The 22721-nt window shown below is 39.8% G+C and overlaps 1 protein-coding gene across 1 annotated transcript in view; it reads left to right on the top strand.

Annotated features, from left to right (window-relative positions):
* Positions 1-4625: 4625 nt before the first annotated feature.
* The window catches only part of Rbm46 (RNA binding motif protein 46), a 28836-nt gene continuing 10740 nt past the window's right edge, over positions 4626-22721 (top strand). The window contains exons 1-4 of the mRNA XM_041659434.1: positions 4626-4701; positions 10992-11153; positions 11888-12355; positions 12886-13668. Of these exons, the coding sequence (XP_041515368.1) occupies positions 11003-11153; positions 11888-12355; positions 12886-13668 (1402 nt within the window). The 5' untranslated portion in view covers positions 4626-4701; positions 10992-11002. The remainder of the gene's footprint in view (positions 4702-10991; positions 11154-11887; positions 12356-12885; positions 13669-22721) is intronic.

The following is a 22721-nucleotide window of genomic DNA, read 5'->3' on the forward strand; positions in this document are numbered from 1 at the left end:
ATACAGTGCCTGAAGAAGTCTCCTGGAACTGGAGCTACAGATGAGTCTAAGTCACCATGTAAGTGCTAGGAACGAAATCCAGGTCTTGACCCCTGAGCCATCTCTCCAGATTCCTCTCTAGCTACAGATGAGAAGACTGGGAATAAGTTACTGGCATTCGAAAGGATGGGGCTACACGAATGGGGGCATCGCTTGCTAGACACAGTCCTCACATTTCATTTATGAAGCCAAAAAACTTCATAATCACTATATCTGAAAGCAAAGGAACAAAAGGCACAAGAAAAGATAGGGGAGAAAATAAAAAAAGTGTAGCTTTAAAATAGGGGATAAAAATTTACAGCACCTCAGAATGTTAGGGCCAGGTCCTGTTGAGGGGTGCTTCACTAGACCATCAACAGTGTCTTTATCTTGACTGTCAACTGGAGAAGACTTGGAATCACCATGGAAACAACTATGTGGACAAGCTGTAAGACACTATGTAGATGAGGCTCACCGAGGTGGCAAGGCCTCCTCCACATGTGGCTGTGTTTAGGATTGGATAAGCAGAGGAGGTGAGCTGGGCACCAGCACTTGCCACTCTAGCTCTTGACTGTGGACACACTGCTGCCAGACCGTCTTTGCCACCATGGCTGTAGCCTTGTTATCTGTAAGGTAAATAAACCCTGCCTTTCTTAAAGAGCTGCTATTTGGAGGTATTTTGTCATGAAAATGAGAAAAGTAATTAACACAGAGCAATTAAAAGTTACCTAATGCCAGACACGTAAGTCCCAATGAAGATAAACAAAAATGACGTCATTCAACAATGACGGACTTCACAGTAAATTTTTCAGTGAGGGTGACATACATGAAATTCCAGAGGAAGAACTGAAAATAAATAATAGTCCAACAAAATAAAAAACAGCATTAATTTCTGAATTGAAATTTTGGAAATGAAAAGTTCAGTAAGTTGATAAAAACATCCAAACCCTCACTCACAGATCAAGCAGAAGCTACACTATCAGGGATTTAAAGTAGGACAGATAAATTAGCAACAGCCAGATAAAAGAGATAAATTAATAAAGATTATAAACAAGACCTTCAAGATGCAGGTGCAACATTAAAAGACAAAGCTTACAAATCCTGGGAACAGAAGGAAGAGTCATACAAACTACAGACCAAGAAAATACACTCGGTAAAATCACAGCCAAAGCGGGGTGTAGTGCAAATCTTTAGTCACAGCATTCACGAGGAAGAGGTAGATGACCTCTCTGAGTTCAACACTGGTGTGATGGTCCACATTGTGAATTTAAGGCCAACCAGAGCTATATAGAGAGACCTTGTCTCAAAACAAAAGCAAGGAAAAACAAAACAAAACAACAACAAAAAAAACTTTTGGCAAAAATTTCCTAATCTATAAGAGACATTCATCAAAACATAGGAGGCATTAAAACACCAAACAGTTAAGCTCAAAAAAGAAAGCCCCAAATCATTTTATATTTAAAACCACTAAGACAGATAGGTAGCAAAGAGTACTGAAAGCCACAAGAGAAAAGGACCAAGTCACATATAGAGACTCCTCATCAGAATAACAGCACATTTCTCAACAACAGAAGCATGGGATGATGTTTGCACACGTGGAAGGACAACAACCGCCATCTCAGGTTACTGTGTGCAGCCAAACTCTCCTTGACAACTGACAGAACAGCATTCCACGGTGATGACAAACTGAGCGTATTCCTGACCACTAAGCTAGACAAGAAATTTGGATATTAATTAAATTAACTGTTTATTCAACTCACTAATCTTTTTGTGTGTTTCATGATCATATATTTACATTTTGCTAAAATAAGTTTTCATATTTCCTGGTTCTTTTGTTTGGTCTTTCCTAAGGGAATGCGCTCTGATAAAGTGGGAGGAGCCTGCTTCGTGTCAGGCTCCTGATTGGCTGGTACCATGGGAAAATGATTTCAGTCCTCATTTTTCTGAGCATAAGAGGGTATTCCTGAGTGCCAGAGGTGATCGTGTGCTGGTCAGTGGACTCGGCATGTGGATGTGCTTGGTCAGTTCACCTAGAGACTGCAGATGACGCTACCTCCCCTACTGTGAGCAGCCGCGTTAGGCTTACAGTTCCTTCTTATAACTGCACATCAGGGGTTTGTTTCTGATAATAATTACAGAGGCTTGTCATGGTTTGAGTGTGAACGAAATGCATGCAACAGGCTCATCTGTCCGGTGTTTGCTTGATCCCGGCAGTGCTGTTGTTGGAGGCTGAGCTAGCTGAAGAAAGTACATGACAGGAGCTGTGCCTCAGAAGATTGTATTTGTGTTGGGTCCAAACCTCCCCACCCTGCCGTTCCCTGCCCCTCACAGTGAGAAGCCTCTGCAACACGTTCCTGGAGTTAACTACTACCTAGTATAAACCACAAATTCTGTCCTCATCAGAACTTCCTTCAGTTTGTACTGATGGTAACTGAGGCCTTGGAGCTGGGTGTGACACTTAAACCTTGACATTGAGCTACATACACACCAAGACCACGATTTCTGTGATTGTCAGTCACAGGACAACATAGATAGAACACAAGATGGCTCATTCTTGTCACCAGAAAAGGCACTGTTGAAGCACCTACCTTGCCTTAGAGACATCTTGAAAATGGCTCAGGGTTTCGAAGTGACGGGAACCTCTGGTCATTCAGTCATTCTGCTGCAGAATGTATCACACCACCAAGAGAGAGGGTCCAGTGGGCCGGGAACATGACTGCATTATCATCATGAAAACCAAAGAGAAAACATAAACTTTTGAAAGGGTGCCATCTTGACTGAAGGGTAATCAGATCAAAGCAGAGCTGTTTCCTGTGCCAGAGTTCCATACTGGTGACAAGAGTTCTAGAAACACACAAGCAGCTATCATGGGTTTCGATCTGTGTCACGACTGCCAGCTGTGGATGGAGGAGTATCTCCCAACACACTGACCTTTCTATGGGAAACTCACCCGTATTCCCACCAGGGAGCTGGAGAGCAAATATTTATAATGACTTCCCATTGTTTTCCTTACCTTTTGGGGGTCTGTATATAGGGCATCTAAGGAACTAACTTCTAAATATTCCAAAGCTTGCATTTTATTTGGGAAAAATATACTTACATATGTTCAACCTATTCTCACCACCATTTTGCATATTCCTTCCATTAAAAAAAATTGTACTTTTTAAAAAATAATGTATAGGTGTGTGTCTGCATGCGGGTATGTGCTCCCAGAGGCCAGGAGTACTGGAACCCCTGGAACTGGACTTACAGTTGTGGCTACCTGACCTGGGGAGAGGAACAGAGTGTAGGTATTCTGGAAGAACGAAAACGATTTCTAATTGCTGAGCTAATTCTGCAGGCCCCCTTCCACTCTTTAGTGCCCACGACCTCTGGGCTGTGGCCGATTTTCTGTTTTCTTCTTCAGCAAAGGCTATTTCCTGCTTCTGGCTCCTTTCTAGTCAAAAGCTTATCTACATTTCACTTAATCCTTCCTTTGAATCACAGCTCCTCTGAAAGCCGGCGGGCTACAAAGAACTCTTTCACGTCCCACAGTGAAATATCGCCACCTACTGGCTATTAAAGGTTCCTCCAACAACCCTTATAAACCTATCTAAACTCTGTAGAATTAATTCGTTATGTAAAGGACAAGACATCCACGATATAAAAAGGTCTAGCAAATAGTATCTAACATATCTTACGCCTCTGGCACATCTAAGCTGTTTCTGAGGTTAAAAAACATCTTAAAAACAGCAGAGCCAAGCAAGTCTATTGGACGAAGCTTAAGCTTCCGAGGCGGTATGAGGGTCAGAGCCTGGGCATCGCGCTCCCCTGGCGGGCACCTTTCGCGACAGGGCACACCACAGGGCTTCCATATGCACTCTGCGGCACAACCGGAGCCCCCGCAGCCCGCGCAAACGCCTAGCGCTCTCACTAGAGCTCTCTGCGCGGGTTTCCCGTCCGTCACACACGCCACACTGTGGCAGACGTTGTGTGGGAAGGGATGAGCATGCCCTAGACAACTGCCGGCATGGAGAGGCATCCGCGGTTGGCACTGTCAGCGCGATTATCGTCCAGGTCTCATGGCATCCGTTTCAAGGGGACCCGGAGAAGCTCAGGGGCTTTGAAAGCCACCCCTCCCGTCGTCCTTTAGAAGGGTCCCCAGGACGGTTCTGCGTCAAACTTGTAGTTTTAAGACTGGCAAACTGCACCCGACCAGACAAAGAACTGCCCCAACCCACCTAGGTATCTCCCGGGCAGGGACGCACACCAGCTCAGACCGTAACTCGTCTGTCTCCTAACGCCTTCAAGCCTTCCCCGCGCCAAGCCCCACTCGCGGGGGATCCGCTTCTCTCGTCCCGATTGGCCAGCCAGACTGCCACTCCAGGTCCGCCCTTCCTATCGCTAGCGCTTCCGAGAGACTCGTGAGTCGGTCCCGCCCACCCACCGGCAGCGGCGGCCGCTGATTGGTCGTGGCGAGGGGGCGCCTCCGCGTGAGGCACGCTCGGCTGAGGCGCGGAGCCCGAGGCCCCGAGGCGCGAGGACGGCACGAGCCCCGCCGGCCACGCCCTTCTCCGCCCCGGCCCACGGCGACTCCTCCCCTCCGCGGCTTCCGCCCCCCGGCGCTGATCCGGAGCTGGTGGCCGTTTGAGCTCGTTGGTCCCGGGATTGGTTTTTAGGTCCGGCCTCGGAAGACCCTACAGGGTGAGGAGGCGGGGATGGGAGCCCCGGGGTGTCGGGCGGACCGCGGCCAACGGCCGCAGGCGAGGGGTGGCCGGGCGCCTGGAGTGGGGCGGCACCGTCGGGCGACGTCGGCGGGGCCTGGGCCTCCCTGCCGCGGCCCTCGCCCTGAGGCCGCCCCGGGTTCCTCGAGGGCCCAGCCGCGGAGCGCATCTGCGGGAGTGGCCATCGGGAGCCAACTGCCCAACGCGGCCGCTAACGCACGCAGGAGTGCGGGAGTAGTAGCGGGGCGCGGGTCGGAGGCTGCACGGGGGAAGGGGGTCTGCCTCCCGGGGAAGTGATCCGAGGGGACCCGGCTCAGCTCATCCGCCCCCTTGAGCCACCCAGGACAGAGTTAAAACCGGGAAGCACCGCAGGTAGCGCCCACGAGGCGGTAACGCGCCATCGTGTGTGAATACGGCACGTGGAAACTCGGTAATCTGAATAACTGGACGTTTTCATTTCAAGGGTCATCGCAATGAGAAGTTCAAGAAACTTCCATTTGTGGTCATTCAGGATTAAGTTTACTTCGTGCTGTCATAGGTAGATTTGTGTCACGTGGTTAGAAATAGTGTTTTAATAACCGCGATTATTTACCACTAAGGACATAAAGATTGTTGTTACCGGTGTATTTACCAAATACCAACAGTGTCTTATTTCCCTCGTGTGGCTATGTTTAAATGCTAATTTTCATATTAGAGTCTTGAACTTTAACATTAATGCCGAAATTAATAAACCATGCCAAATGCAGACGTATTTATAAGATAAGGATTATTAATACCAAGAATATATGCAAGTAAAGTATGTTATGTGGCTGAAATTAAATCCTAAGTGTTCAATTGTGTCGTTTTGTTGATGGCCACCATACAATAATTTTAAAAAAGGATTACAAATAAGTAACTTGTATAAATTTAAAATTTTAGTGATAAGTATTATTTTAATATCTGATGGTTGGTAAGGAAGGAAAAATGGAAAATGTGATTTCTGTGTTCAAACTGATAAGATTTCAAATAATGTTATAGAAGACTGGTAGTTCGCATATTTAGTTTGGACAAACATTTGTAGATAACCCTCATAAATTAAAAGAGCACATAACTTTTGTTTCCAGTATTTAAAAATTATTTATAATAATTTGAAACATTTTACATGTGTGAGAGAGTACAGGGACTGGCAGCTTTCAGGAGTTGCTTCTCTCCTGATGGAGTTCTCAGGCTGGAGGGCAAGTGCCTTCACCCCTGCACACTATGGCCCCCTAAGGACTGTTTTAAATACTTCTCTTTTTTTATGATTTTAGATTTGTCTGTTCAACATAAATGAAATACCTAGTACTAAAACTTATAATATTTAACTTTTGCAATTAAACATACTCTTATTATTTAATAGAAATAATTTAACGTGGAATTGAACTGATCCACCTGTGGACTTGTGTTTGGGAATTGTTTTATATGTATAGGACCACAGTTTTTATTTCTCAAGCATGTTGACTGTAGTGCTGTGTCTAAACTAAGCGATGCTCAGAATCTCCGCTGACCTGTATTGACCAGTCTGGAACTTAACTAACATTCACAGTGTTTGGGCAATGCTGCAAAGATGTAGTGCACCTTGTAGAAAAGGGGTTTTAGGTCTTGGATTATTAAACTGAACATTTTTTTAAGAATTAAACTTTATATATTGTTCAATTTTATAATCTAAGAAATGATGGCGGAGCTCTCTCTTCAGACCCATGAAATTTAAACTTTATGATTTGTTAGGATGCTATAAGCTAATGAGATATGTATTTCAGTATTTTAAAGATTTTTTGAGATTGTTAGTTGAATATTTGTCCTGTGATTAGTTAATTATACTATCCTGACATATCTTAGTGGGTTTGGGATAGTGATTCTTTTTCTTCTGAAATTAATTTAGAAAGAAATCTTTGTAAGTTTCAAAGTTTAGAAAAAAAGATTTATCTTTGAAAGTTGAAGTAAAATATGTTTAAAAATGTTATAAAACTTCCAGTTTACTGTTTCTGTTGATTTTGTTTCTCTTTTTCCCTTTCCCATAAATGATTGACATCATTCTTGCTCATTCTATTGCCCAGAACCCCTTCATCTTTTATTCCATTCCCTAGGTTAGTGAACTAAACATTTGTGGGACATTTTGGAATGTGAATACATATCTTAAAGTAACTGAAGACATTGAACCTGTAACCCTCAATACGTGTGCTAGCTTACACTCCTGTGCTTCTCTGTAACCCTCATTACGTGTGCTAGCTTATACTCCTGTGCTTCTCTGGCCGTTTGAGTAACTCTGACTGATTGTGGAACATTTTAGGATGAACTTTAAAATACAGCTTGTTTTAGATTTACTTACTATTTCCCAGCTAGTTCTGGTTCTGAAGGAATTATGCATCAGCTAGTGGGTATGATGTGGAAGTCAGGGCTTTGGTCTCTCCTAGTGCATTACACATGTCTGCACCATTTTAAGGAGGTTTTAGGATAAGAGTACACTATACTTACTAAATAGAAGATGGGATCGGTGATGTTAAGGAGGTTTTAGGATAAGAGTGCGCTATACTTACTAAAGAGAAGATGGGATCGGTGATGTTCCTCTGTTTCTTAGTCCTGCGATTTCAAGTTTCATTTTTTAAGATTTCTTGAAATGCACAGTCTTGCATATCTTTGTAGCTATTCTGTAGTAAAAGGAGTGTTTTAGATGTTGAACTGATTATTATTTCAACATAAGTGTGTAAACAGTCTCTTTAGCATACACTTTAGTGACAATACTAACCTAAAATAGATGTGTGTAGGTAGCACCAGGCATAGACTGGCTTGTGGAACTTAGTAGCCATTGGAGCTAGCTGTGAGTTACAGTAAAAACAAAAGTCCCGTTTTTACATTGACTTTGACACGTCAGGTAAAAGAAGAGAAACTATATGTTGCTTTTTTAGTCAGTAAGTCACCTCTGTATGGTAGCAGTCTTCATTAAAACAAGTATCACTTTCCTAGGCTATGCATAGTCTAAGTGTGATCGTTTGTGTTTGATGTTAGAATCAATGCTGTTCCAGACTAAATTGTTGAAGACAACTGATTTTAGAAGCTGAGTGTTGATAGGAGTTTGAGTTCCAGGTCTTTTTCAGTTGCTAGTTTTGCTATCTTACAAACAAGTATTATCTTTTTGCTTTCTTACATATATTGGTGTTGGTCCAAGGGCTTCTGGCATTTTCTTTCTACAGTATATTTAATAATGCTATAGAGGCAGACTCCAGAGTAAAGACCATCTTAAGTGGATATCTTTGAGTATATCTAACCTGAATTTTAAATATTCCAAACTCTAAATTTTTGTGTACCATTGTAGAACCTCAATGTCAAAGCCCACACAAGTGCATCAGAAATACTGTATTAAAAAAAAATCCTTCAGTTTCTATGGATGTAGGGTAGCAATCATCTTTAAGTTTGCTCCTATCTGCAAGATACTCATAATACCTCTGCTGTCCCCAAGCCCAGAATTATTTGAATCTGAATTAGCATCTAAACACTTTAGATAAGGAATACTAAACCTGTATTGGTTAAAATTGTTTTAAAGAAATGAAGGGAAAACATCGAATTATTAAAGAAAAGTTCAAAAGATGGTCAGTTAATCTGTCTCATTCATATCTTTAATCTTTAGAATTTATCAGTTCTTTTACAAGAATGGGTTAAAAATATTAATTGGATTTGAAGTCACATAAAATTTATTTAAATTATAGTTAAAGACACACATTTAGTGCTAATACAGGTTCAAAATCTTTTTCTTGATAGCAATTTATCTATATTTCCTGTTTCTTAAGTTAGGAGACCCTACTAATAATAAAGAGAAACAAGATGGTGTCTATTATTCTGAAACAAGCAGAGGAGAAGACTTTTACCTATACTGTAGTGGAACTTTTTTTTTTAATTCTCATATTACATTTCAACTTCAGTTTCTTTTCTCTTCTCTCAGTCCACCCATCCTCTCCCCCTAAGATCCTCTCCTCCTCCTTTCCCTTCAGAAAAGGGCAGGCCTCCCCTCCCAGGGCTGTCAACCAAACAAGGCTTATCAAGTTATAGTAAGATTAGGTGCATTCCCTCATATTAAGGCTGGACAAGGCAATCCAGCAGGAGGAAAAGGGTCTCAAAAGCGGGTAACAGTCAGAGACAGCCTCCATTCCCGTTGTTAGGAGTCCTACAGGAATACCAAGCTACACAACCTTAACATGTGCAGAGGACCTAGGTCAGACCCTTCAGACTCCCTGTCCTTCCTTGCTTCAGTGGATTCTTGGGTCCCTTTCTTGTAAATTGTAGCTTTATTATGTAAATAACCCCAGCACTTGATGGGCTGGGTCAGTTCAAGGACAGACAACCTGGGCTGAGTAGCAAGATTCCTCGCCTGCAGAATTTTCATATACACGTTTAACAAAACAAATATTCAGACTCAAATGATGTTCATGGGGAGATATTCCATGTCACGAGAGAACATTGTTAGTTTTTAACCACTGCTCAGACTAGAGAGTTTTTTTTGTTTGGTTTGGTTTTAGTTTTTTGAAGTGTTTGCATTTGTTTGTTTGTTATTTAATTTTCGAGGCAGGGTCTCACTATGTATCCCTGACTGGCTTGGAACTCCCCAGATAGACCAAACTGCGCTCATACTCAAAAAGATCGGCCTCCCTTGGCCTCCAGATTGAATTAAAGTTCTGTCGACCAGATCTAGGGTATTTTAAAGATGTTTTATGATTATAAATTATGATTATGATTTTATGATTATATTGAAAAGATGCATGCTAATTTCTCTGTAAGTTGGTTCTTGAGGCACTGGCCATCATTTGCTTGTGTATTTTGAGTCCGAGTTTCTTTACTGACTGGTAATTGATGTTGTTTGGTTAGCCACCCCCAGACACCTACCACATTTTCAAATATGAGTTCTATACATGGAAGTCAGGTTCAAACACCTTTCTGATTGAGCTATCTCCCTAGCTCATTTCTTAAATATGAAAAGTAAGGTCTTAAGGAAAGTGGGAAAGTAGGCAGTTTGATGCATGGGACATCAGTAGGTAAATGTGAGGGAATATTTGCATAGACAGATACCTAATCTGTCTCAGGACTTTCAAATGGACAGGAGTGTCCTCCAAGGCCATATCTCAGTGAAGTCATGAAGTCATCTTGCTTTCTTCATTGACTGTGCATCATGTGTTAGGGTGCTGTGTGGTGCTAGGGAAGTAAGTGTACAGTTTAAAGTCTGGTGGGGCTGAGGAAGACCAGGGTAGAGGTAGAAGAGTGGGGGATTGGCCATCACAGCACTCGGAGCTGGCTCTGTGATAAAAGTAGATATCAAGGAATACCTAATTTAGATTGGGGAGTTGAGATAATAAATAGTAAGAGCATCTAAGGAGGTAGGGAAAGCGCATGGATCAGAGGACCTAAGGGCTGATGGAGGAGAGTGTGGCACATTTGAGAAGCCAAACAGAAGTACACATTGGCTTTGTTTGGGCCACATAAGATGAAGTTGGGGAGGGAGACTCAGCCACTTGAGAAGTCCATGGTGACTGTCTAAATTGGTTGGAGTGTGTCGTAAGGAACAGTACGGTGAGGCATACTGTAATCCCAGCACTTGGAGGATTGCTGTGAGTTGAAGGCCTGCCTGGGTTGCAGAGGTAAGCAAGAGCCTTTCTCAAAACAAAACCAAGCAAAGAAACCCTGCCTGGAGGCCTCTCTGAAAGAATACACGGAGAATTGAGAAAGAAAAGTATGTTTTCACCAGTGATTGCAATTTTTAAAGTTACTTGTAAATGGCCCACAATTTTTATATGCCCATGTAAAAAACTATCAATGTATATTTGCTTATCTAAAAAAAATCCAACATTTGCAATTGGTATTATAGTAGTCTCTAGAGTATTCTTTGAAGGTTTTCTGTATTTAGTACAAAGGAATGATGTTCTTTTATTTCAAATGTTTTCATTAAATTTGCTTTATGTGTATTTTGCCTGTGTGTACGTATGTGTATCACATGCATACTCACAGATATCAGAACAGAGCATTGAATCCCTGGAACTGGAGTTACATGTGTGGTGCTGAGAATCCATCACGGATTTACTGGAAGAGCAGTAAGTGCTCTTAACCACTGAGCATGTCTCCAGCTTTGGGGCAGACCCTAAAGGGGAGTAGTGAAGGTTGGTCACCTCACCTGCCAGCCACGTTGTCCTTGGCTTCATGCAATCCAAAGAAATGCTCCCAGCATCCTGGAGCTGTGTTGTGGACTTACAGTTATTTGATTTGTCTTAGGAATTGTAGCCATGAATGAAGAGAACGCCAATGGAACAAACGGCTGCGGCAAAGTGCGCACTGGTACTCAGAATGAAGCGGCCTTGCTGGCTCTGATGGAGAAGACTGGCTACAACATGGTGCAAGAAAACGGTCAGAGGAAGTTTGGTGGTCCACCTCCAGGTGAGGTTTGCTGATAGGTGTTTAAGTCTTTAACACAGTTATTTAGATGAGGCATGTGTCTCACAAACATCCCTACCAGTCTTGGCTGTGATTTTGAAAGAAATCATGCATTTATTTAAAACCTTGTTCTTGTTAAAAAAGTGATTGAGAAATAACATGGTTTGGAGTGAGAAATCAGGATTCAGGGCATCAGAGAAAAGTATACTCAAGGCATTAAAGACAAGTTATTTGGGGAGAAACTTGAAAGAGCAGTGAGTAGTGGCCTCGTATTTATTATGTAACGAGATTCAAAAGGCATGGATCTTACCATTGAACCATGCATTTCTTTGCTCAGAATCTCCAAATGAGCAAATAAAACGCTTGCTTCCACTTCCTTGGTTGCTGCATCACCTGTTACTGTTCTCCATCTACAACAGGCGGGAAGGCATCCACATTCCTTCTGCTCCTCTCTCTTAGCTTCATTCAGGTCACTGCATAAGCTATGTTCTCAGATCCTCCTCTTTTCTTATATGGCTGTTTTCCCCACAGCATTTTATCATTCACACACTGTCTCCTGGAGTTTTGTTAGAATGAGTTTTACAAGGAAAGGAATTTAATTTTTGTATCCTCAACACTTAGAATACCGCTTGCCATATAGGTGGCTGATATAGCCAATTTGTTGACTGAGTAAATGACTCAGCTATGAATATAGCTTTTTAGAATTTAATTTCCAATTGTTTATTTTGTTTTCTCAGGTTGGGAAGGTCCGCCTCCCCCCAGAGGCTGTGAGGTTTTTGTTGGGAAGATACCTCGGGACATGTATGAAGATGAGTTGGTTCCTGTGTTTGAAAGGGCTGGGAAGATTTATGAATTTCGGCTGATGATGGAGTTCAGTGGTGAAAACAGAGGCTATGCGTTTGTGATGTACACCACTAAAGAAGAAGCCCAGCTAGCCATCCGCATTCTTAACAATTATGAGATTCGACCAGGGAAGTTTATCGGTGTGTGTGTTAGCTTGGATAACTGCAGGCTATTTATTGGAGCAATTCCCAAAGAAAAGAAAAAGGAAGAAATCTTGGATGAGATGAAGAAAGTTACAGAAGGTGTTGTGGATGTGATTGTTTATCCAAGTGCAACTGACAAGACCAAGAACCGTGGCTTTGCATTTGTTGAGTATGAGTCTCACAGGGCTGCTGCAATGGCCAGGAGAAAGCTGATTCCAGGTAAGATAGTCTTTGCCTGGGTTACTTTACATATTCATCCCCTTGTGAATATGGAAAAACAACAGTAAGTGATAGAGCATTATTAGTGAGATATATAATGCCACTTGAAGAGGAATGAAGAATTGTTTTAATGAGGAAGTAAATTAAATGACTATAAGGTATGAGAAATTGTTCCTACAAAATAAGTTACATTTGCTAATTACTGAATATGTATATACTTTAACTGATACTTTAATATGTATATTATTTTAACTTTGTTAATTATGTTCAATAAGAATTGAGAGAAAGCATTATTTAATTCTAACAGTAATTATTTTTTAAAGTTTTGCTTGTGTTACCAACTCCTAAATTTTGTCATAAGTTCTGATTAGGTTTGCTTTAGTAACAACTTTGGTGTGAGTGGGAGTACGTGGTTAGTCAGATATGTTGATATATGCTTGAGTTTCTTTGAGAAATTATTTTATGTAGTTCTTTAAACTTGTATTCTTTGCTTTAGTTAACATTAAATCAATTCATGAATTTTTTTTCAGGAACGTTTCAACTTTGGGGCCACACCATTCAGGTAGATTGGGCTGATCCAGAGAAAGAAGTTGATGAGGAAACCATGCAGAGAGTTAAAGTTCTCTATGTAAGAAATCTAATGATTTCGACTACAGAGGAAACGATTAAAGCAGAATTCAATAAATTCAAACCTGGTGCAGTGGAACGAGTAAAGAAACTTAGAGATTATGCCTTTGTTCACTTCTTCAACCGAGAAGACGCAGTGGCCGCTATGTCTGTTATGAATGGAAAGTGCATTGATGGAGCCAGTATCGAGGTAACACTGGCAAAGCCAGTGAATAAAGAGAATACTTGGCGACAGCATCTTAACGGCCAGATCAGCCCAAATTCAGAAAACCTGCTTGTGTATGCGAACAAAGAAGAGAGCCACTCTAAAACTCTAGGCAAGCCACCAGCTCTTCCCACTCGCCTCAACGGTCAGCATAGTCCCAGCCCCCCTGAAATTGAAAGATGTACTTACCCTTTTTTTCCTGGAACAAAGCTTACCCCAATTAGTATGTATTCTTTAAAATCCAATCATTTTAATTCTGCAGTGATGCACTTGGATTATTACTGCAACAAGAATAATTGGGCACCACCAGAATATTATTTATATTCAACAACCAGCCAAGATGGAAAAGTACTTTTGGTATATAAGATAGTTATTCCTGCAATTGCAAATGGATCCCAGAGTTACTTCATGCCAGATAAACTCTGCACTACGCTGGAAGATGCAAAGGAACTGGCAGCCCAGTTCACGCTGCTTCATTTGGGTAAGTTTAGAAGACTTGATGTGTTGACATTAGAGGATACTGTGCTAGATTGATTGTACAGTCATGATTTGAACTCTAAATGTCAGTAGTGAGTTTGTACCTTTTTCTCAGTTCTCTGAGATCGGAGCAGAAGGACCACAAGTTCAAAACTCATAGTTAATTTTCATGAGACTTGGCTCCTATATAATTTTCCTACATTTTGCTTTTCAAGCACTACTTACCGAGAGGGAAGTTGAGCTTTGGTTATGGAGTTCAGGCCCCTTTTCATTACTTAATTGTTTCATAATAACTAATTATCATTTGATAAAAATTTTGATGTATGCTACAGAATTTGTTATGTGAACCAATTTTTAATTCTGTCCTTACATATTTGGTGAAGTCTACACAATGAATGTTTGGTGGAAAAGGTTAGAGATTCATAAAAATGATAGACTTTTCATGTGGGTCATGGCTTTACGCTCACCAATCTGGAAATTTGTCATTACTACTCATGAAAGGTAAAAAGCATCATTAAGAGATGTTGATGACAAGTCTCTTCAAATTTCATGTTTTTAAAGAACCCCATTTTCTTAAAAGTTGGAGAGATGATTAAGAATTAGAATATATAAAACATGCTTGCTTGGTAGTCTAAAGAAAAAGACATTATAACCCTCTGGGGCTGTCCTTATCTGTATTCTGCTTACAACATACTTCTATGGAGAAAAGGGTTCCCCTCAGTTGACACATAAGGTTCTGCATGCAGTCAGGAGCTCTTCATTAAGCCTTTTCACTCCCTCTGGGGGCTTTTCAGTTCAGCCCGTGGGCTATAGTTCACTATTACTGATCTAGGAAAAGTTAGGCTAGTCCTAATTTGTTTTGTTCAAATATAAAATTAGCTGTGTGTCTTAGTTATGGCTTCTGTTGCTCAGATAAAATACTAAGGCCAAAGTGACATTGGGGAGGAAAGGGGATGTGTGGCTTTTACACTTCCACATCACAGTCTGTGAAGGAAGTCGGTGCAGGAACTCAAACAGAAAGCTGGAGGCAGGAGGACTTGAAGGGATGCTGTTTAGGGGCTCAGTCTGCCTTCTTACAACACCTAGGGCTGCCAGCCCAGGTGTGGCACCATTCACAGTGAGCTGGGCCTTCCCACATGAGTCATTGAAGAAAATTACCGCAGGCCAGTTAGGTGGGATATTTTCTCAACTGTGTGTGTGTCTCTTTCTAAGAGTCTAGCCTATGTGAAGTTTACATGTGTCCAGCCTGTCACATTGTGACACAGTATTGTCCATACAGAGTGCACAATTGAGGTTAAAAAATTCCAAAACAAATGTCAATGTTTAGAGTAAGTTTACAGTTTTGTGTTTGGCTCTATGCATAGCAACACCAGGTTGTATACATTCCACATGCCACAAATTAGCCACCTGTTAAAGTGTGTGTGCACATGGCTTAAATCACTCATTTTGGAGTTTATTAGTCTTGTATCGGAACTGTTAATTTAAAAATATAGAAAACTTTTCATTTCTATGTATTTTTCTTGTTTGTGTTCATCACTAGAGAGAAGAATTAATAGATTATGATTAGTATATAACTGTTAAAAGAAATTGGACTGAGATGCCTTGGTAGGTGCATGGCCCTGTAGTAAATCCTCAGACTTTCCAAAAACATTACAGTAAACGCTGGAGCATATTTGGGCCCAGTAACCAGGTCTGAGGCTCTGCGTAGGGAGTGCTGTACAACTGTGCTTATTGTGCTTGACTAAAGTGTAAATGGAGGCTGTTGAAAACACTGTGCAGGCAAGCAAAGAACAGGAGACAACGGAAGTGGAAAGTCTAGACGGAATCTAGAAAACCTTGGTCAGAAAGCATAGGTGAGGCCTTTATGAAAGAGCTTCAAGCAGGGTCAGGCAGTGTGCATAGACAGGAGGTGCTGTGTGCCATGTGGCTGTTAGGTAGTAGTGCCCTGTCTTGATCTTTCCTCAGTAATGTTGGGTCCTCAGGGGCAGATATTAAAAGGCTGACACCTTCCTTCCCAGTACTTTTTATCCATAGGTAGAAGTGAAGTATTTTATGACACAGTTGAGATGGGTTAGTTGGTGGCAGCGATGTGTCCTAGAGAGGGTTGGTGAGGTGACGAGTGTTCTTATTCTCTTCTCAGTCTGCTCACCACTGGTTTTTTTTCCTGAGGTTTTGAGGGATTGTTACTGAGTCTTAAGAGTGCTTCAAATACTTCTTTTTTTTACTACATTAATACATCTTTTGGTTATATTTTAAAAAGCATTTCAGAAATGTAATTTTGCAGATAGTGTCAGTTATTTAAAGATAATTTATTTGGACATAGTAATTTCTCTTACGGTTTGCTATGATAATCCTTTTTTAACTCTGCTAGTTTCTTTTCTTTTTCAGTCATCATTATACAGTTTTATCTTGGTTATTTTCTTTAAATGACATTGCTAAGCCAGATACCACCAAGCTAAACCTAGTTTGATGTAGTAAGCTTTGACAGTCTTGTGATGTCTTGGATTTGCTATCCCCATATTTCAAATTTGAAAACTTGAATGGGAACTAAAAGAAGTTCTGTGTTTCAGTGACCATATTTGTTTTAAAGAAAAGATGCTGTCCTTTAGGAATAGTCAATAGCTGAATGAGTTTTAGAAGCCATCTGTTTGCTTCAAGTCACTCCTGAGTCAGAGAACCTCGTAGTGATTATAGATTTTTGTCCCTTCTAAAGCCAAGTCTTTTCTGATTGCTTTGGTAGAAAGAAAGCCAAAAGGGGGTTAAGAGTTAATCTCTAATATAGCCCTCTTTATTTTTACCTCAAAATTAGAGCCTGTCTTCTACCTTCATGTCAGAGTAACCTTCCTCATCTCAGTCACCCAGTGGGAGAAACAGCAGTGCATTCATTCACTTAGTTTTAGAAACACAGTGCTTATTTTTAAAAACTACAAATACTTCCATTTTATTTTATGTGAAATAATTTTAGTGAGTTTACCTGTTTTTGCATCTATGTTTTTGAGACAGGATCTTGCCCTGTTAACTCAAACTGTCCTTGAAATCACTGAGTTTAGTGGGTCAGATGCAGATGTGTATGTTAGGATAACAAGTTTTATACTTAACGTTGGGTCAGTGGCGACGTTTGAGATTATTGCGTATCACTTCTTTTTAAATGTGACTCTCTTTTGAACCTGGACCTGTCAGTATTGCAGTTGCTTTTCTAGATGGTTATGCTTTTTCAAAAAAAAATTGCTAGAAAATAAGATGATGAAGAAGAGAGATAGCTAAGCATGGTGCACCTTTCCTGTTTCCCTGTGTGATGTTCACTGATGACTGTAGCAGGGTTTTGATGTTCTTTTATGACCACTTGCTGTTTTTAAAAACAGGGATGAGATTTTCTGCTGGAAAGTACCTTGTGTCACTTCAGGTCACGTTGGGAAGGTTTGCTTTGGTGATTTCTGCAAGATTTAAGAATTGAAGGAATCGCGAAGATGTGGCATAAGTTAATTGAACACTGGTTAGTTTTTCTGTTTGAAACTCTTATCTGGCTTGTGTGCTGCTGCTTTGGCTATGACCAGTGAAGTTCACAGTCAAGACAGGCCTCTTGCAGGTCTCCTGTGTGTTACAGGATACTTTCTCAAGCTTTGGGAGTTAAAGTTCTGCTCTCTTAAGAAGAGTTTCTGAGCAGAGCGAGGAGCCTCGAGATGCCTTTCTACAGGCACATCCTTAGAAAAGCTGCATGGTGGTGGGCTCACGGCTGGGAACTCTGGTCAGGTTTGCTTTAATGATTTCTAGCAGATTTTAGGAAGAAATTGAGGAGGTGTGGCATTAGTTAATTGAACTTTCATTTATCTTTGTTTAAAACAATTTACATGATTACTTTCTTGACTGTACTTTTCCTCTGAGCAAGTAAATTTTTCTAGATAATTTTAGTTTGTAGAAACATTTCATGTGTCAGTGTTCATGATTTTAACGCCACTGCTTTTCTCAGCATTTAATCTGCAGCTGATATGTATTGTGTTAACATTTGCTATGTTCCACAGGGCTTATTTTTTCTATTGTTTAATGGAATTTTGTAAATACTTTATTTTCTGTCTTCACATGTAAATTAAGGTTTGATTTCTCTATGTCACACAATTTTGGTTAGATGCCGAAGGAAAAAAGTGTCACTACTGTGAGTCTTTGACCCGAAAGATAATTGGTGCTTTTTTTCTCATGAGCTGTTATTTCCAGATTGATGGGCAAAATATAAAACATAAACAGCATTTTAGATTTAGAAAATTTGTCAATAAATTGTTTAGAAATAGAAAACTTTAGTTTTTTATTAAATAATTTTAATCGATATTTAAGCTAAATAAATATAAAATAATGGTTATATTACAATGGAACTTTTCTTTATAGAGAAGAAAACACTTTCAGGATGTATTCCTTCTAGATTTAAGGGAGAGCTCTTTCATACTGTCTCAGGCCGATACTTAAAAGAGCTGAACTTGATTTAAAATGCACCTAAGTGAGAAGGAGCCTCAGCTTTAACTTTTCAGTTTTCACTTTTTACACAGCTCACCTTCACATGACCAAATAAGACCCAAATTCCATGAACTCAACTATGTGTCTCTGACCCTTGAAGAGGGACTAGTTCTTTTGAAATGGATGCACATATTCCAATTGGAATTTTCTTTTTCTTTAAGATTCTTTGATGACCTCATATTTATCCTATTCTCATCTTGATAGCACTTATTTTAATTAATGGGCCACAAATACTTAATTTAATGTGAATGAAGCTGCTTAGTGGAGAGCTGAAACAAAAGCCCAAGAGTCCTGCCACCCGGCATCAACCTTGTGAGTGTCATCTGGTCTCAGACTTCAGTACCTTCACCTCTGCAATGTCAGGCTTATTTGGTGGACTCTAGGGATTGTTGTATTTTATTTTATTTTATTTTATTTTTTGAGATAGCTTTGGTTAGCCTAAAACTTGATATTGTAGACCAGACTGGTCTTGAACTCAAAGAAGATCTTCCTGCCTCTCCCTCTTGAGTGCTGGTATTGAAGGAGTGCCACCACATCTGGTTTCTGAGGGTTCTTTTTATCTCACAAATTTATAGTTTTGCTTAAATTATTAAAGGACCTGTTCAAGTGTCTGTGTATGACCAAAAATGCCACTTTCCGTATTTGTATTTATATCTGTCAACATGCATATCTGGGTTTTGATAATTTAAAGCCAGGAGCTTCTTTTCTAAGAACTAATCTTTTATCGGCATATTATTTCTTCATATAATTCAAAACTTATTATGTCTTTTTTTGAGACAGGGTCTCAACTGTGTAACTCTGACTGGAACACACTGTAGACCAGACTGGCTCCATACTCACAAATATCTGCCTGCCTCTGCCTCCTGTCTGCTGCGATTTATATGTTTTTCATAACTGATCAACAGTTATGGAAAAGTGAAGGAGTCAGTCATCCAACTCCTTTGTTACAGCTCTTGTCTTCTTTTAAAAATTTTCCAGTAAATTGTATACAAACCAAGATTGTAAATTCCATAAAACATTTAGAAGTTCAGAAACATTTTTTATAACAGGTTCTAGAAAACTACTGATATGTATTAAAATACATCAGGCCAGTATTTGTTTCGTAGTTATATTTATCAATAACATTAACTTAATAACTCCTGTAATTTTGCTTATAAATTAAATTAGCTTGACCCTTTATGCTATAATTTCTTAGTATCTTTGTGTATTTAGGTCTCTCGAACCATCATGGCCGTCAGAGTAGCCGTCTGTAGGAGACAAGAAAGTAGTTTTGTTCAACATGTCTGTAGCCTGTATTCATTCAATGTTTGGGAGTCTGACTGCAGGTAATTTTTTAAAGGCACACTTAAGCACGGCATAGTTTTGTGAAAATTTACCTGGTGATAACTCAATCCTGTGTGCACAGTCCCACTGAAGATAGACTACATTGGAACTCTTTGTGAAGTACGTGTGACACCTTCCATAAAGATGGTTCTGTAGATGGGACAAGCTTGAGTGCTGACCACACAGAAAGTGCAGGTGTCACCAGGCTGTAAAACCATGTTCACTGCCAGCCTTCTGGGAAGTTGACAAGTTGTGCCCCCTCCCTTTGAAGGAACAGTCCTGTGTGCTTAACATTCTTGTGTGGGCAAGAACCTCTGTGCCTCCCATATCTGTGCCCAATACATTTCTAAATTTCATTCTTTGATATATTCATTAGTAGGTATTTTTGTATCAATAATTGATTTTCTAGCTTGGTCATTTAAATCATTTTAAGCAATGGTTTCAAATTTTCCTTCATATTAAATATTCAAGTATATTACCACACATGGTGGATGTTAGCAGCAATTCATAGTTCTGACACATGGTGTCGCCTAAGTACATGATTTCATGTGGATTTTAAAGGATGTTTTTGTTTTTATTTTAAGTTCCTGTGTTGTCTTTTGGTTTTGAGTCTGGAAGTCTAGTATGAGCATGGACGATGGTTTTCTTCCACCTTTCCTGCGTCTGTTTCTGGTGAATTAGTATTTACTATGCAGCAACAGTTCGCTGAGACACTTAATGTAGTAAGTGGACTAGTGACTGGAGGCAGGTGTTCACAGTAAGGCTTTTACTCACAAGGATTTATTTTATTACTCTTTTTTTTTTCTTCTTTTTGGGGAGGATCTCATGAATCCCAGCCTTGCCTCAAACTTGCTATTTGGTTGAGGCAGGCCTTAAATATCTGGTCCTTCTACCTCTACTTCCCAAATGCTGGGATTACTATGTCCATCCATTTTGTACTCCGATGTTCTAAAATTATCTTATATACCTTTGCTTATAGGAACTTGCTTAAAGTCAGATAAACTTAGTAGCTAATATCGAATATCTCACCAGTCCTAGATTTTATCCTTTGTGTAGAGGTGTCCTCTGTCTGAACTCTGGTAGCATGCTACCTTAAGAATAATAGGCTTGCAGAAGGAAGCACAGTGGTTTCAAATCATAGTTACTTCAATCAGAAGTTTTAAGAAATAAGAATATCAGTAACTACTTGGGTGTTCGGGCTCTTTAAAGTGGTTACTATTGGGTAGACTTGTATTAATTACACGTGGCCCCATTTGTCTTCTAGAAAGTTATACTTGAACTATAATACCTGCAATTGGATTCTTATTTAGGGAATAATTCATATTTTAAGGAAGCAAATTGTTAGGTAACTAAATATACCCTATTATATATTGATTTGAATTAATAGTCATAGTATTTCTACCACACTGATAATATAATGACGTGTGTTATACTTCTGTCTATAATTTAGACTAACAAGTATATAGGACGGGGCAGGAGGAAAGCTCAGCAGTGAAGAGTGCTGCTCTTCCAGAGGACTCCCAGGGTTTTCTCCCCAGCCTCCATGTCAGGTGGCTCACAGCAACTCTGAGCAGGGCGGGATCCATCATCACCCTCTCTGACTTTCAAGGGCACTGCACTCATATGCACAGATCCACACATGTAAACATAATTTGAAAGACTAAAATCTTTTAAAAAGTGTATTGGATTGGGACTGGGCGTATAGCTTAGTTGTACCCGTCATTCTTAGTACTCTTGTCTGCTGCACAATGCCCTTCTGCCCAGAGAAATAAATGTGTGGGTCCACAGTCATCGCAGAACATTAGCTGATGGCTAACAGGTGGCACGATAATTTTGTAATTGCTCATGAAATAATGTAACTTTGTAATTTTTATAATAATGTAAATAATGTAGTTTTTAAAATAATTTATCTTTGAGCTTGAGTGCTCTCTCAGTGGAGAGATGCTGGTCTTGCAGGGGACCTAGATTTGTTTTCCACATGGAGGCTCAGCCATCTGCAGCTCCAGTCCCAGGAGAACAACTTGCACTACTGAGTTGTATAGACACTAGGCTTGCGCCCAGCACACTGACCTTGCAGGTCAGCACTTAAGAAAATAAGAACAAATAATATTTTACAAATTTATAGCTGGTTCTTTGTGTAGGAGCTACACTTTATGTAGGTGACAAACATGAACTAGTAAAAATTGTAAACCCATGATATAGAACTTTAGCTTTTTCTTTTAAATACAATGTATGCCTGTGGTTATTTTTACCTTTTCTGTCTTATGTTTTGATTTTTCATTACCATATATTTTTTGTTTTTTTTGTTTTTGTTTGTTTGTTTGTTTGTTTTTCAAGACAGGGTTTCTCTGTGTTGCTTTGGTGCCTGTCTTAGGACTCGCTCTGTAGACCAGGCTGGTCTTATACTTAGAGATCCACCTGCCTTTGCCTCCTAACTGCTGGGATTAAAGGTGTGTGCCGCCACTGCCCAGCTCATTACCATATTTTAAAGTGTGTTATATGTTTTTCTATTAACATTTTTTGTAATCCTGTTTTGATTGTGGATTATTTCAAGATCATGGGCCTGTTTATTTTTTCATCTTAACTTTATTTCAGCAGTACATATTCATGTCTATTTCTTTACTGACCCAAACCATAAGAAAAATGAATGTCATAAAATTGGCATAATGTGTGTCATATATTTTGATAACTTCCCTCCCTTCTACTTTTCTTAATTTTTGACTGGAGAAGGACCAGTTCGGTAGTAAATAATTTATTAAAATTTAGAAACACAGAATTCATGAGGTTCAGATATGCCATTATTAACCTTTATTAGACAAGTTTGAGATTGTGTATTATACTAAAAATTAGCATAGAAATGTCTGTTTATTTAATGGGATCCCAACCAAAGAAAAAAAGAATTACTTGATGGTTTCCCTTCTGTAAAATTTAGGTGTTCCATGCATGAGCTTAGTGATGATGCCAGAACATGAAAAATTACATTTTTCTTTAAAATTTAAAGGCAAAGAGTAGAGTCTTAAGAAAAAATAGATTTTATGTTCTGTAAAGACTCCTGGTTCATAGGGGAATTAGAGATATGGGAAAGTTTTCCTACTCTATTTTTTGTTTTGCCTGGGATTTACTTAGTATACTTGTTTTTATTTCTTGTACTCAAGTACATATAGGTAGATACCTGTCACTTCTCTCAATTATGTGCCGGCATTGAAAAATTCTCACTTCTCTGAAGTCTAT

The sequence above is a fragment of the Microtus oregoni genome, unplaced genomic scaffold (assembly GCF_018167655.1).
Source record: "Microtus oregoni isolate MIOR12 unplaced genomic scaffold, Mior012 000010F_ref0000083, whole genome shotgun sequence".
Classification (NCBI taxonomy): Eukaryota; Metazoa; Chordata; class Mammalia; order Rodentia; family Cricetidae; genus Microtus; species Microtus oregoni.